We start from the raw sequence: 14,489 nt of genomic DNA on the forward strand, positions 1-14,489 counted from the left end.
CACGTTTCCTTTAATCTTCACAACAATCATGAAAGTGGAAAATTACGATGTCAGCTTTAACAAAACGTAAATACTGAGGCTCAAAGGGGGTAAGTGAGGCTTTCACAGAAATGGGGGCTCCAGGGCTCCCATCCAGGTTTCAGTGTCCTGGAGCCTGGAGGGCATCCGTTAGGCCACACTAGCTCTCAGCAGATGCCTCTTGTCAGAGTGGTGAGGGTTTCACGCTCTTGAATGAGCAATACGCCATACAGAAAACAATGAGATAACCCGAAGAGTGGGTGGGAGCCTTTCAGGCTCAGTGTGCCCCCACAACCGCCCACTGCAGCCTCAAGTGGCGCCTGAGGGTGAAAACTCAGCAACAGACAGAGAAGGCCAAAGCAGAAGCTGCCAGCGGGAGAGCTTACACCTCCTCCGACAGCCTCATTGGGCAGCACAAGCGCCACTTGTAGAAAGCCCTTAGGGGCTTTTCCTGCTGAGTGGAAACACAGAAATGTCTCCTCACAATTTAGAAAAAAGACAAACCAGTCCAGTCCATGCAGACATCCCCTTGAACCAAACAGGCATGGTTAGAGCAGGGCTGAGCAGAAATGATCCCCACTCACCAGGAAGCTCCCTCCCCCAGTTATCCATTAACTAAATATCCATTTATTAAGAACAGACAGGTCTCCAGGCACTAGAGAAACAGCACTCAAAGATGAGGCCACTGACAGACTCCTATTTCTCATGAGCCCCTGGATCAGGAGGTGTGGGAGTCCCCACATCAAACTCACTGCGTGCTCATCACAAAGCAGATGAAAAGCCCCCACCCCAGGCCAACAGCATCAACATCTCTGCAGCTGGGCTGCGACTGTGCCTTTTTCACAAGCTCCCCGGGTGATTCTTGGGCACACTCCAGATCGAGTTAGACCACTGGTTTAAGTTAACACTCAGTGATAACACAAGGTGACAAGTGGAAGGACACTCGAAGTTTTAGGAGAACACAAGACAGCGATGCTTAGCCCAACCTCCAGAAATAACGTTTGAGTGAAACAGCAGCACCCAGGGTAAAAGGGGACAAAGAGCTTTCTGAACAAAGGTAATGTGCCACGGGAGAGAGGCAGGGTATATGACGCTCACGGAACATGGGAGAAGATTAGAAGAAAACCCAAGTGACAATCATTGCTTAAGTCCTTACTGCATGTGCAAATATGTTTCTAATTCTTGTGCCAACTTCTGATGTGATCAAGAAACACCACCTGACACCAACACTGCTGCTAGGCTGTCCCTCCAACTTCAGCAGCTGCAGGGCCATCAAGGGCTGGGATTCTAACTCTTTGTGTGAGGCAATGCCAGGAGGCCCACAATTTAGCCAACTGTTTAAGAGTTCAGTCTTGAGAGTAAGGGAGGCCTGGGTTTCTGTCCTGGTCTCCATGGACTGGCAAATCACTTAACTTCCATGAACCTGAATATCTGCATTTGTAAAACCAGAATCATCACCAAGAATGACACAAGGAACCATCATGTACCTCCTGATACAAGGCCCCAAGAAGGACACACATCATCTCTCCAGCATTTCCCCCAAAATGCAAAACCTGGGGGAAAAACACCAGAGAAACCCAAACCGAAGGACATTCCACAAAACTGTCCTGTACTCTACAATATTATCAAGCTCACAAAAGATAAAGAAAGCCTAAGGAAACATTTCCAGATCAATGAAGACCAGAGGGACAGGACGATAAATGTAATAATAAATGATCTCAGAGAGATATCGGACTGGGGAAACACCTATAAAGGACTTTATTGGGACAAGTGATGAATCTTGAATATGGACTATGGACTTGGAGTTAGATGATAGTTTTGAACTAATGTTCAATTTCCTGGCTTTTATAAGGAGATAATGGTTATGTAAGAGAATGATTTTGTTCTTAGGAAAGACACACTGAGGATTTAGGGGTAAAGAAAGGTGATGCCTTTAAATCACCCTCAGATGGTTCAGAAAAAAAGATATGTATTAAAAAGAAAGAAAACAGAGAAAACAACAAAGCATATGAAGCAAAACACTAAAAATTTAAAAATCTGGATAAAAGGTAGCCAGAAGTTCTTTGCCATTTCTCTGTTTGAAATTGTACTGAAATAAAGTTACTCCTTAAAACTAGCAGGCCATGAAATAACAAGGAAAGACTGAGAAACTACCAAAGGCTGGAGGAGACCAAGGAACCATGACAACTATATTACAGTGAGGCGGGCATTCCTGGATTAGATCCTGGAACAGAAAAAAGGACATTAGCGGAAAAACTGCTGACATCCAAACAAAGTTTGAAATTTGGTTACCGGTCATGTGCCATTGTTAAGTGCTTAGTTTGGGGAAATGTACCAGTTACATTAAGATGTTAACATTAGGGAAAACTGAGTGAAGGGTATATGGAAACTCTCAGTATAATCCTTGCAATTTTTCTGTACATCTAAAATTGTTCTAAAATATAAAAGATAATTTTTAAAAAGTATCAAGATACACACACACCAAAAAACAAGAAGGCAAGAACAGGACACAGACTCCACAAACCCCTAGGAATGTCTATCAGGAGCTGCTGTCTTACAGCAGAGGTTCCCAGACGAAAAGGAAGAACAAAAAGGAAGAAATTTACTAAACCACTGATTTAGCATCTCTTGGCAGAGGGTCCCCAAGAACATTTAAACAAGTGCCCCAGGTGATTCTGATAAGACTCAGACTTGGGCACCAGGTATCCAGCTCAGCACTTCTCAAACTTAACTACACACGGGAGTTCCCTGGGGATCTAGCTAACACGCAGATTCTGGGTCAGGTCTGGGGTGGGGTCTGAGACTCTGCATTTCCAGGGAGCTCCCAGGTGAAACCCAAGCAACTGTCCTCAGCCACACAGATGGAGAAGGCAAAGCAACAACACAGAAGGGGCCTGGGTCCATGACCTGGAACATCATGCCAGCCCAGGACTGCCCATGTGGGTATGAGAGGCCAACTTCTCTTTGAAGTCATTGGTTCTCTCAGTTGTAGCCAAACCTAATCCAAAGTATACTGAGTGTGCACCAAGTAGTCCCAGACATATTTTAAAATTCAACTCATATCCTCTCTCAAACAGCACATGAGAAAGGACAAACATCTGTTACCTGACACAAACGCAGATAAAACTACCGATACGGGCTTCTATATCTGCACGGGTTGCTTCTAGAGCCTCACAAAAACTACCTCAGAGAGCAGTTAAAATGACAATGATGAGTGGGACTGATGATACCTTTTTTGATGACAATCCTAAAATTTTACCCTTTCTTACATTCACACTCAAGCCCAACTAATTCTGATTCGACCTTTATAATTTATTTTAATGAGTCTTTGGATCTACACAATGGCATACAACTCTTGCAGTATTCTTCAGCCAGATAATAGAATCTGACTGGGGGCAAGAAAGTATAGATCATAATCATAAAATAGTATTGAGAGCATAAATAAAAAGTGGAGTTGCCATGGTACCCTAATTTTGAAAATGTTGAAAGCCATCTAGAATCCTACAATATTTGCTTTATGAAACCCAAAGTGTACATTAAGTCTCAACCTTTTTTTTCCCCCCTTAAATCATTTGCTCTGGAATGACATAAGTAACCTTCCTGAGATAACCTGTAACCAAATCCAATCAAAGCCACATCAAAAGATTGTCAAGATCCAAGCTAAAGGTTGCCCTTTAAGGCCATTTAAAACATCTTCTGGATATTTTTTCATTCAGTAAATATTTATGGAGTATTTATTACATGCCAGACAATACACTAAACACACAGCGCATTTTACACTAATTACAATTGGCTGGGATGCAAGACTGAGTCTTTCTTTTTTTTTTTTTTTTAAGATTTTATTTATTTATTCAACAGAGATAGAGACAGCCAGCGAGAGAGGGAACACAAGCAGGGGGAGTGGGAGAGGAAGAAACAGGCTCATAGCAGAGGAGCCTGACGTGGGGCTCGATCCCACAACGCCGGGATCACGCCCTGAGCCGAAGGCAGAAGCCCAACCGCTGTGCCACCCAGGCGCCCCAAGACTGAGTCTTTCTATAGAAATAATAATCTCATTGCTAGCTGTTAATATAATGCACTTGTTGGCTTCTGCAAAGTTTGAAGGGGAAAGTGAATCAAAAAATTAAGTTCTGTGTTGCCTATAATAAGACAATCTGCACATATTCATGAGCCCCTGCCAGGCAGGGCTGGGACAGCCTCCACTGAGTCCACTGCCCAGAGCCCCGTCCACTAGGCCCTCCCACCTCTCTCCCAGCCTCAGACACAAACCCTGTATTGACACAATCTGAGCCTACGTTGAACAAGTATAAAAACCCCATCCATCGCCACTGTATGTGGCACAGAAATCAAGCTACACTGCAACTATTATTGCACAGATTTTTCAACACAGCCAGGGAGAGAAAGGGGGGGAAAAAAGAACCATCCAAAGTCTGTGAAAGCGCCAAAACAGAAGACTGCAAATAACCCCATACTGCCGCCGGCATTACTGACCTGATCGATTTCCATGAGTTTGGGGTAGGCACCCGGCCATTCTATGGCCACCTTGACGATGTCTGCTGGCGGCGGCATGGTAAGCCCAGAGAGTCCAAAGCTGGTGGAACTGGAATCCTACGGTGCAGATGGCCGCACGTGTCTACACCTACTGAGGAATGACAAAAAGAAAGAAAAGTTGCTGGGTGCCGATGCAGGGCGAATTCTGCTTCATCACTTCCTGTTTTCACTGGTGGTTTTAGGTATGAGAAACGGCTCTGGGTGCAGAACACACAGGGCACCAACGGCACCACCAGCCGCTGCTGAGGAGAGAAGACAGATGAGGGGAAGGTGCCGACACCCTAGAGTCAAAGCCGCCAGGAGAAGCGGCCCCTGCAAGGGACAGCGTGTCTCTTACCAGCGGGGTGGGCTCCGCACAGTGCCCAGGCTCTGAATGAGCTGGGCTCACTCTGTCCAGAAACACACGTAAACTTCTCGCGCTCAACAGTCTCCGGAAGAACAGATTGCCCAGGAAGTCATGGTCAGGAAGCAGCATTTCTTTAAAGTGTTTTCTGTGTGTCACAAATAGAGCTCCGCACTATAGCAACCAGGATATCATGAGGAAGGAGAAATGCCCCGAGGTTCGCACACATGCACACACACGCTCCCTCCCCAAGGCCAGTTCACACAGGGCGCCTTCAGGGGGGTAAGCAAATTGACCGAGGGGGATGGTGCAGCATTCAGAACAGACCTTGAATTCTCACTGGAATTAACAGTGTTGCGTTCACAAAGGAAGATAATCCTGCACCGCCTCTCCCTGATTAGCCCGTGTCTCTAGAATGATCTTTAACTTAATATTTTTGAACGGGTGAGACATTTCATGTGATTCAAAACTTACGTGTGTGTGTGAAAATAGTGTAGAATCTCCCTCCTCTTAAAGTTCACATCCACCCGATATCCACTTTTACCCCTATTTCTCCAGCTCTCCAATTCTTGTGTGTCCCTCCAGCATGGCTTCATATATGTAAGGAAAATGCAAAAATATATTTCACTTCCCCCTTTCTTTATAAAAAAGAGGTGGCATTCCATACCTTTTTTTTTTATTTTGCATAATTGTATATTAGTAAAATTAAGGATCCTGGCTCCTTTTACAGCTGCATAGTAGTTCTCTATATGGAAGTATCCTATATGATGAGCTAGTTCTCTATCACCTGGGCCCTCAGGTGATTTCCTACTTCTGGCTATTATAAATGAGGCTGTGGTGAAGAGCCCCATGAATGCATCATTTTGCACATGTCCAGATACATCCTTAAGATAGATGCACAGAAGTGAAACTGGTGGGTCAAAAAGCATATGCAGTTCTATTTTATTTTATGTTTTTAAAGAACGATTGATTTATTTATTTAAGGGAAGGGGCAAAGGGAGACAGAGAATCTTAAGCAGACTGCACTGAGCTCAGAGCCCAACTCTGGGCTCGATCTTACGACCCATGAGATCATGACCTGAGCCGAAACCAAGAGTCTGCTGCTTAACTGACTCAGCCACACAGGCATCCAGAGCATATGCAGTTTTAAATTTTGATAGCCATTTCCAGACATCCCTCCATAGGCATTGCACCGATCTACACCCCCTCCAGCAATGGAAGAGGCTGCCTATTTACATACAGCCTTACTGACAGACTGAACATTTACACACCTGATGCACTGAAAAATATATCACATGTACTTTTAATGTGTATTTAATGTGAGGTTGAATGTAAGGAGGCAAAGTCCCATGTCTACGTTTTTTTGAACTGTCCAAATCTTTTGTCCCTTTTCTATTGGGTTCTTGGTCCTTTCTCTTCAGAAATTGATCTGTGTATGAAGATTCTAATCAAACATGTGCCTTTAGCTCTTTATCAGACCAGAGTAGGCCTTGTCAGTTATTACCCGCCTCTCAGTGGCAGCTGGACATCACTGAGATGGAGATGGCAGACTTACTAATGGCTGCCTGGACAATACCAGCAGTTATAGAAATAACTAAATTCACTGAGCTGACTAGTACCAGAAATGAACACAAACAAAACTGCTGCTTCTTTGGCTGAGGATGGTGAGGTATGCCTGCTGTGAGGCTAATCAGTGCTAACCGGCAAGAGCAAACCTACAAAGCAGTTGTTCAGTCACTCCTTCAACAAACAATTACTGAGCCCCACCTGTTCTGTGCCAGGCCTGTTCTCAGTGCTGGGGGTACAGCAGCAAATCTAGATGTTAGATGGCTCATGGGATATGGAGCAAAATGCAGCAGGGAAGGAGCATTTGAAGTGTGTGAACGTATCTGTGTGAGAGGGGCAGAAGTACAATGGTACATAGGGAAATCTGGGAAAGTTCCACTGAGAAGGCAGCATTTGAGCAGAGGCTCGGGAGACATGAGGATGTGAGCCAGGAGAACATCTGGAGAAATTATGTTGAAGGCCAAGGAAACAGCCAGTGCAAAGGCCCTGAGGCAGGTGCAGGCCTGTCATATTCCTGAAACAGGCAAGCAGCTGAAAACAAATAAGGGCAAAAATAGTTCCAATAGCAGTTGGGTCATAACTTGGGAGGTTCATTCACCATACTCTTGACTCTTGACATTCTTGGTTTATGACTCCTAAAGAAGAAAGTTCGTGTCCATGCTCATCTATTCAGAGTATAAACTGGTACAACTTTCCAGAGGTACTTTGGCAAACTGTACCAAAAGCCTTACAATTTCATATTCTCTAAGTTACTTTACTTTTCTAGAATATTTCCTCAAGAAATAATTATTCACTTAACTATAACAATGACAATTGCTGTTTGGGTTATGAAACCCAAAACTTAACAACAATTGAATATTCTACAACAGGGACTTGTTAAATAATTATTAAATCTCATGTATGCAAATACAAATAGATGATCTGTACTGGGGTTGTCTTCTTCATAGTATGTATGCTCTTTTATTCACTTGAGAACTCTACAGACAATGTATTATGTCCATACCACATCACTTCAATTCAGGATCCAGATCAGTTATACACCCCAGAATAAGAATTAAGAAAACAGGTTCTAATGTGAAAAGAGATGGTATAAATATCAGGTAACACTATTCAAACAAAGAACACATAATTTTGAGGGTCAAGAGAATACATAATGAAAATTAAAGTGCATTTTGAGCCCCTTCTTCCCTCCTCTACACAAAACAGTCTAGAATTACACTGAAAGGGGTCATCTAACCACCCAGGAATCAACAACCAAGGGTGCTTTTCTTCCCCTTTAACTGGTATTTATTTCGCAAAGACTGTTGAGGCCAAACCTGTTGAACAGGTGAGAATACAATGATGTGGCTCTCCCTGAGTCTCTGTGGAGAATAAGATAGCAGCGTGTACAAAGGAGCCATTGAGAAAGCCAACAGGCTAGGGGGAGTCCCCTGGGAATTCACTTGACAAGTCCAATTAGACCTCATCAGCATTCCCCACACTAACAAACAGCACAGATGGGGCTCCCGTGGGGTAGAGTCAGGTGCACAATTGCGGAATGAATAATCCAGTCCACATCGTTATCCTCAGAGGTCCACACTTTATCCTTTTGAATTTATATTTGCATGAGGAACACTTAATTCTAGCTCATCAGAGCCACAAGCAGGAAAACTGAGCCTAATGTTGTCAAAATTGCCCAGTAAATATAAGGCTCATAAATTTGTGTAAACAGCCTGATATATAACTAAAATTTAAGAGCCTCTAAAGGGAAGTCTCTGCAGCTGGCTAGACACTCCAACCATTCTGTCTTGTAAGGTAACTCTCAAGTCCCTGGAGGCAACTAGGAAATGGGTGGAGACTTCTACAATGTCCTTGCTTGCCTGCTGACTGACTTACTTTATTCCCATTTTAACAGGAAGATTCCACAACCTTAATATGCATGTCAAATGGCTTGTTTATAGTTGAGTGAGTTTCATGAGAGATGGAGGAGTCGCTTTTTATCTGGGAGTTAGTTACTAAAGTCTGCATGTCAGTTAGATGTGACTCCATAACCCTTGAGCAAGTAGAAATTTTCTTTATCATTCTGCTGAATGTCTCTTTTTAGCTTTGGGCCACGTTTCCTAGACAACAGAGAGAAACCGGTCTTGATTCCATCTAAAAATCTGTCTGTCTCTACACATTGTTCTTTGTCCAAAGTTCTATATGTCTCTGAGTTTGAAGCTCACCTCACTGTAGTCTCTTAAAGATCTGTTACATCTCTACGTGTTTTCTAGTCTATCTGATTAGGTCTTGGGATGCCTAAAGTCCCCAAACACCTGATCTTTTTTTTTCCCCTTAATTTCCCATACAGTTTTCACTTTGGGTCCCTGTAATGGCTTTAAACCCTTTTATCCTATTTCTAGTCTTTCTGTTAAACCAGCAAACTCTATTACGAGAGAGAGAAAAAAAAAATCAGCCTAAGAGGACATTCCTATAGGAACTGTGTAATGGAAAAACTAACACACTTGCCCTGGTGAACTGTGTGCCCCCATGATTGCACTGAAAGAGCCTGACAGATGGGCCAGTAGAAGCCAAAAGGCAGATCAATGGGAAAGAAACACCAAACAGCTGGATAAATTATTTGCTTCAACTCCTCTGTCCCTTCCTTCCTCCCCAGGAAAATTGTCCTCTGCTCCACTGGCCAGCATTATCTACTGGTGACAAATAGTAAGTTTATAATGATTATGGGAATAGGGGGGTTAGCAAGTTTGAATAACTTCCCCCAAATATCACATATTCCCAAGGTGATGGAAGCCCCTCTCACATGATTGTGGGCTACTGTGTTCCCTTGAAAATGTTGAGGTCCTAACCCCCAGTACCTAAGAATATGTTTGTATTTGGAATAAGGCCTTTAAAGAGGTAATTAAGTTAAAATGAGGTTAATAGCATGGGCCGTATTCCTATCTGTCCTTGTAAGAGGAGGAAATTTGGACACAGACAGGTACAGAGGGACAACCATCTGAGGACACAGTAAGAAGATGGACCATCTACAAGCCAAGGAGAGAGGCTTCAGAAGGAACCAACCCTGCCACCACATTGATCTCACACTGCCAGCCCCGAGAACTGTGAAACAATACATTTCTCTTGTTGAACTCATCCAAGTCATGCTGGTGCTTTGTAATGGCAGCCCCAGCAAACCAATATAACACTGAAGACAGCATAAAGAGGAGGCTGATGATTTTTGACACAAAGACGCTTAAAAACTGACCATTCCAAAAGGCACCATAAAAATTTAAAAACAAATAAACAATCAAGAATATATTTGCAATAGCTGTTGCAACCTGGTATAAATATCCTTAATAATGATCACTTATAAATATATTTTTAAAAAAAGACCCTTGCAGAACCTAAAACACACACACACACACACACACACACAAAGTAATCCACACAAGAGGAAATGTATGATCAATAAGTACCTAAAAGATCACCCTTAATAGTAATAAGAGAAATGCAAAGTAAAAGAGCAAATCATACCTTTCTGTCTATCACACTGGTAAGAAATAAACATTTATTGATCGGTGAGAATGTGGGCAAAATAACACTCACATACATTGATATCATCAAGAAAAAAAAAAGCAAAAGCCCTTTAAAAATAAAATTAATTCATTTTTTTAATCCATAAGATGCAGAGTAATAAACTTGGTTATTAGGTCTGTTCCCCTGAAACCACTGAAGCAGGGTTTCTTAACCACAGCACTAATGACATTTGGATCAGATACTTCTATCCTGCGGGGCTCATCCTGGGCACTGCGGGGGGGTTAGCGGGCATCCCTGGCCTCTGACCAGTATTAGATGCCAGTTACACAATCAAATGATTGCTTATAAACTGGAGACAATCAAAATGTCTCCAGACATTGCCAGATGTCCCTTGAGGGGCAAAATCATCCCTGGTTGAAAAGCAGGGCACTGAGGTGACTGTTTCTAATCTTGCTTTTATAAAAACATATTATATGGACCAACTTTACAAAGCAGGCAGTAATAGTCATGAATATAGTATCTTAACTGCCAAAAAAAAAGGAGAGATGAGATGTAGAACAAGAATCACTTAACAGATAAAAATGTGGGTTTTTTTTTAAGTTGCCAAAATCAGTAGAAAAGGGAATTTATATAAAAACATGAAAACTTTGCTACCACTTAAGGACAATTTTGTAACCTTTTACTCTAGTGCATTTTCCCTCACTCGCAGCTCTAGTGAACTCGTGTAGCTTTGGTTTTTGTCCATCTAGGGAGCTTTCCCATCTCTTCAGGTGGCAGATTCTGTCCCACAACCAAGAGTGGGCATGTGTGGGGCCAATGACAATGCCCATCTCCCTGGCAACAGCAATTGACTGGTCTGAGGGACAGACACATGATTCAGGTGAATCAATTTCTGGGGCTCACTCTATGAGGCGTGGAAGGAAAGAATTCTGTCTTTCTGTGGGGGGTTCTTTGGCAGCCTTCTTCCCTCCGTGTGGGGAAGGGCCATTGGTGATAAGAAGGAATGGGCCAAGGAGAAGCAAAGACAAGCAGCGGAGAGAGACAGGAGAGAGGAAAAGAGGACAAGTCCTAATATATTGAGTTCCAGGTTCCTTAACACGTCTTCTTCCATTCTCTGAGCTCTCCTAATACTCTTCCTAGATATATGAGCCCATAAGTTCCCTGTTATGCTAAGTGAGTTTGAGTTAGGTTTCCATCACTTGTAATTGAAAAGCTCCTAACTAATACATCAACCCTATCATAGCTGTTTACTGCTCCAAGTTATAAACTTGCCAGTCCCTTGAGAGACAACTGGCACACAAAACACACACTGAAGTTACACAATCTGACCTTGGAGCCAAATAGTAATGATATTTTATCCACCAGTTCTAGAGCCCAGATACCTGCATGACCACATTTCTGATGGAGTCTTCACTGCCTTAAAGCTTCTTTTCCTTCCCTGGTCTGCATCCAGGAGTCACGCAAGCATTTCAGGAATTAGCCTTAGCCCAGCATTTCCCACACAACACTACTTCCTTTGGATATTAAATAATGTAATAGAAGAAGAAGAAAAGGAAAAGAAAGGAAAGAAAAAGTTAAATCTCTTATGAAACACAGAATGAAATAATAGGTAATTATGGAAACAACCAGTTCATGTACCATATACTTTTTGTAACAACTGTATGAAATCGGTACCATTACTAAACCATTTTACAGACTAGGAAACTAAGATGCACAGACACTGAGTAACTTGCCCAAGATATCATATCCAAATACGGAGCCCAGCCAGAACTCAAGCCACATCTGTCTGATTCCACAGCCATGCTTTTAATCACTATACCACATTTTTAAAAAGGTGCCTTTACTATATGGCTTCTTGAGGCCTTTAATGTAAAATATGTGTACTGGGAAATTTTCGTATGCAATACATAATATTCCCCAAATGTATCTTTCTAGAAAATAATTTTTTTTCGCAGAACATCTTGCAGCACCGATTTCACATGGGACACACTTTGGGAAATGAAGCTTTGAGACCATTTACCTCCTTTGTTTCTGGGGAAAAAAAGAAGTGCTGAATAGTCTTGGCCAGATATACAGTGGAAAGTGGCAGAGAAAACTCTTTCCTTTAGTCCCCTATTGAATTATCGTCACCTGCGTCTATGGGATTATCTCCGGGAAAGCAGCCTAATTCTTTTGAGCAACTCTTTCCGATTCACATTGGACAGTAAAAATTAAATTAACTACAACTTCTGTGCAAACAAGCAGAAGATAAACAGCAGAAGAAATGGAATATTTGTATTTGTGAGAGCTTGAATCTCAACATCTCCCTTCTTGCTTTAAAACTTTGGATGGTGGGGCGCCTAGGTGGTCCAGTCAACTAGGCGTCTGCCTTCCACTCAGGTCATGGCCCCGGAGTCCTGGGATTGAACCCCACATCGGGCTCCCTGCTCAGCGGGGAGTCTGCTTCTCCCTCTTCTTCTGCCCCTCCCCCTGCTCCTTATCTCTCTCGCTCTCTCTCTCAAATGAATAAGTGAAATCTTAAAAAAAAAAAAAAAAAACCAAAAAACAAAACTTTGAATGGTGATTCAGGGCCTATATCACATAAACAGGGCCTATATCACAGCCTGGCTTCCACCTGCCTCTGAGCACCACCAGTGCACCCTCCCTGCCAACTGCACCCCTGAGCCCCACTCCCAAGTATGCACGCGACAACTCTGTCAGTCACGGCAAATAGGTTTTTCTTCAAGATCATCGATAGCCCTTTTGCAGGGGCTGTGGGGAGCACTGCATACAGAAGGCAAGGCCCAGACCAGCCAGGTGAGGATTACCTACAGGTGTGCCATGCTCTATGGCGTGGAGAGGAAAAGCACCGAGACAAGTAAGGACTTTCTTTCCTCCTCAAACTGCTGGCCGTTTCCTGGGCATGGCAAATTCTTCTGCCTCCTGCCTTTGTTCGTAACGCTCCCTCTCCCTGGAATGTGCTTCCCTGCCACCCTTGGGTTGGCTTCAAACATTCCCACCTAGACTTCAAAGCCAATCTCCTGTGCCAGGTCCTCCGAGACATTTCCCTGACCCCACAGCCACCCAAGCTAAAAAGCAATTGCCCAGTGCGTCTTCTTAGTTGCTTGCGATGCACCGTCAGAGCACCGTTCCATACCTGATGCTATAAGTCCCCCAAGGGTGGGGATCATAGGTCTTATTCATCTCAGCACTTCAGTCCTGACGAGACAGTGCGGCAAATAGCAGCTCAATAAATAGTTTTCAGACAACTGGATGAATAAATGAATGAATGACTCTTTCCTCAAAAGCAGTCAGAGATTTAAAAAAAAAAGAAAAATGTGAAGGATTACTCAAGCCAACAATGCATTTTTAAAAATCCAGAATTCCTTTCTCAGAAACCTTCAGGCACTTCTTCGAGCAGCAGCTTTTCATTTGTCTCATTGGACAGGAATAGAAATAGAGGCTCTCAGAAGTGAGAATAGGGCCTACTCCAGATCTGTTTTCCTCCTGGAGAAATTCTGTCAGAAACAAGAGGAGACAGGAGCTGAGCAGCTGGTTCTTTGCCCTTCTCTAGGAGCTCTCTTGCACTTTGGGAATCAGCATCTCAACTGGAAAGTTCATTATTTTACCAACTAATGCACACACTTCCTCCTTTATTCTGGTTTTTTTGTATATTTGCTTTTCAAATTCCTTTTCAGTTGTTGTAATGCCATTGACTGCTCCCCTCTTGCCCCCCCCCCCAGCTCCCCTGCTCCTGACAGGCAAGCCTTGTCACTCATGATGTGTGCTGACATTCCCCAGTGGAGGAGGCAAAGCTCGGGCCCAGCTCTCTATCTCAGAATCCAGACTCGAGGCCACAGGAAATGCTGGAGCATTTCCACCATCCTGTGAGCCAAACACTCAAAGTTTCCAAACCTGCTGATCAAAAAACAGTATGTGAAATTTCTTTCTCCCTCTCTCTCCAGCAGCAGCCGAACTCTAAAAGCCACCCTAGGAAATTCGGCTGCATCAGATGAGCAGCGAGGGCCTTTGGCGGAAGGTGGAGTGCCGGGCTGTGCCTCCACAGGCTGCCACCTGACAGCTCAGCACCGAATTAGTCATTCTGAACGGCAGCGCACACAGGATGCAGCACCGCACACACAGGATGGCACGAGCTCCTGCCCTTCTCTCCCTCCTCAGTGCTTCACGTTTAATCTTCCAGAGGAGCACGAGCCAGAGTGAGTGTGAGGTCAGACAGCCGCCTGGGTGTCAAGCCGGGTCCCACCATGCCCACAGCTCTGTGACTTGGGACAGTTACATAACACATCCAGGAGTCAATGTCCTCCTCTGTGACACTGGAACAACAGTGGAACCTTTCTCATGGGATGTTGTGAGGACTAAACATAGAAAGCAATGATAACAGGGCCAGCTAGGGTAGTATTAGTAAGTGTTGATTTAGCAGTCATGGGGTGCCTGGGTTCAGCCCCCTGTAGCCTCCCTAGTGAAACACACAGAGGTCCCACCGCACGGTGGTTCTTTCTCCCTTTGGCATCAT

General features: G+C 43.7%; 1 protein-coding gene across 6 annotated transcripts in view; it reads right to left on the reverse strand.

Annotated features, from left to right (window-relative positions):
* The window catches only part of ELMO1 (engulfment and cell motility 1), a 521,109-nt gene that overhangs the window by 416,599 nt on the left and 90,021 nt on the right, over nt 1-14,489 (reverse strand). For 3 of the 6 annotated variants that reach the window (XM_034659738.1, XM_034659646.1, XM_034659851.1), the window contains exon 2: nt 4,510-4,660. In XM_034659738.1, coding sequence (XP_034515629.1) covers nt 4,510-4,587 — 78 coding nt within the window. In that variant the 5' untranslated portion in view covers nt 4,588-4,660. Of the gene's footprint in view, nt 1-4,509; nt 4,661-4,906; nt 5,062-14,489 lie in introns of those variants that run through there. The other 3 variants (XM_011228159.3, XM_019802332.2, XM_034659793.1) reach the window with 3 other exon arrangements.

Source organism: Ailuropoda melanoleuca, chromosome 1, assembly GCF_002007445.2.
Source record: "Ailuropoda melanoleuca isolate Jingjing chromosome 1, ASM200744v2, whole genome shotgun sequence".
NCBI lineage: Eukaryota > Metazoa > Chordata > Mammalia > Carnivora > Ursidae > Ailuropoda > Ailuropoda melanoleuca.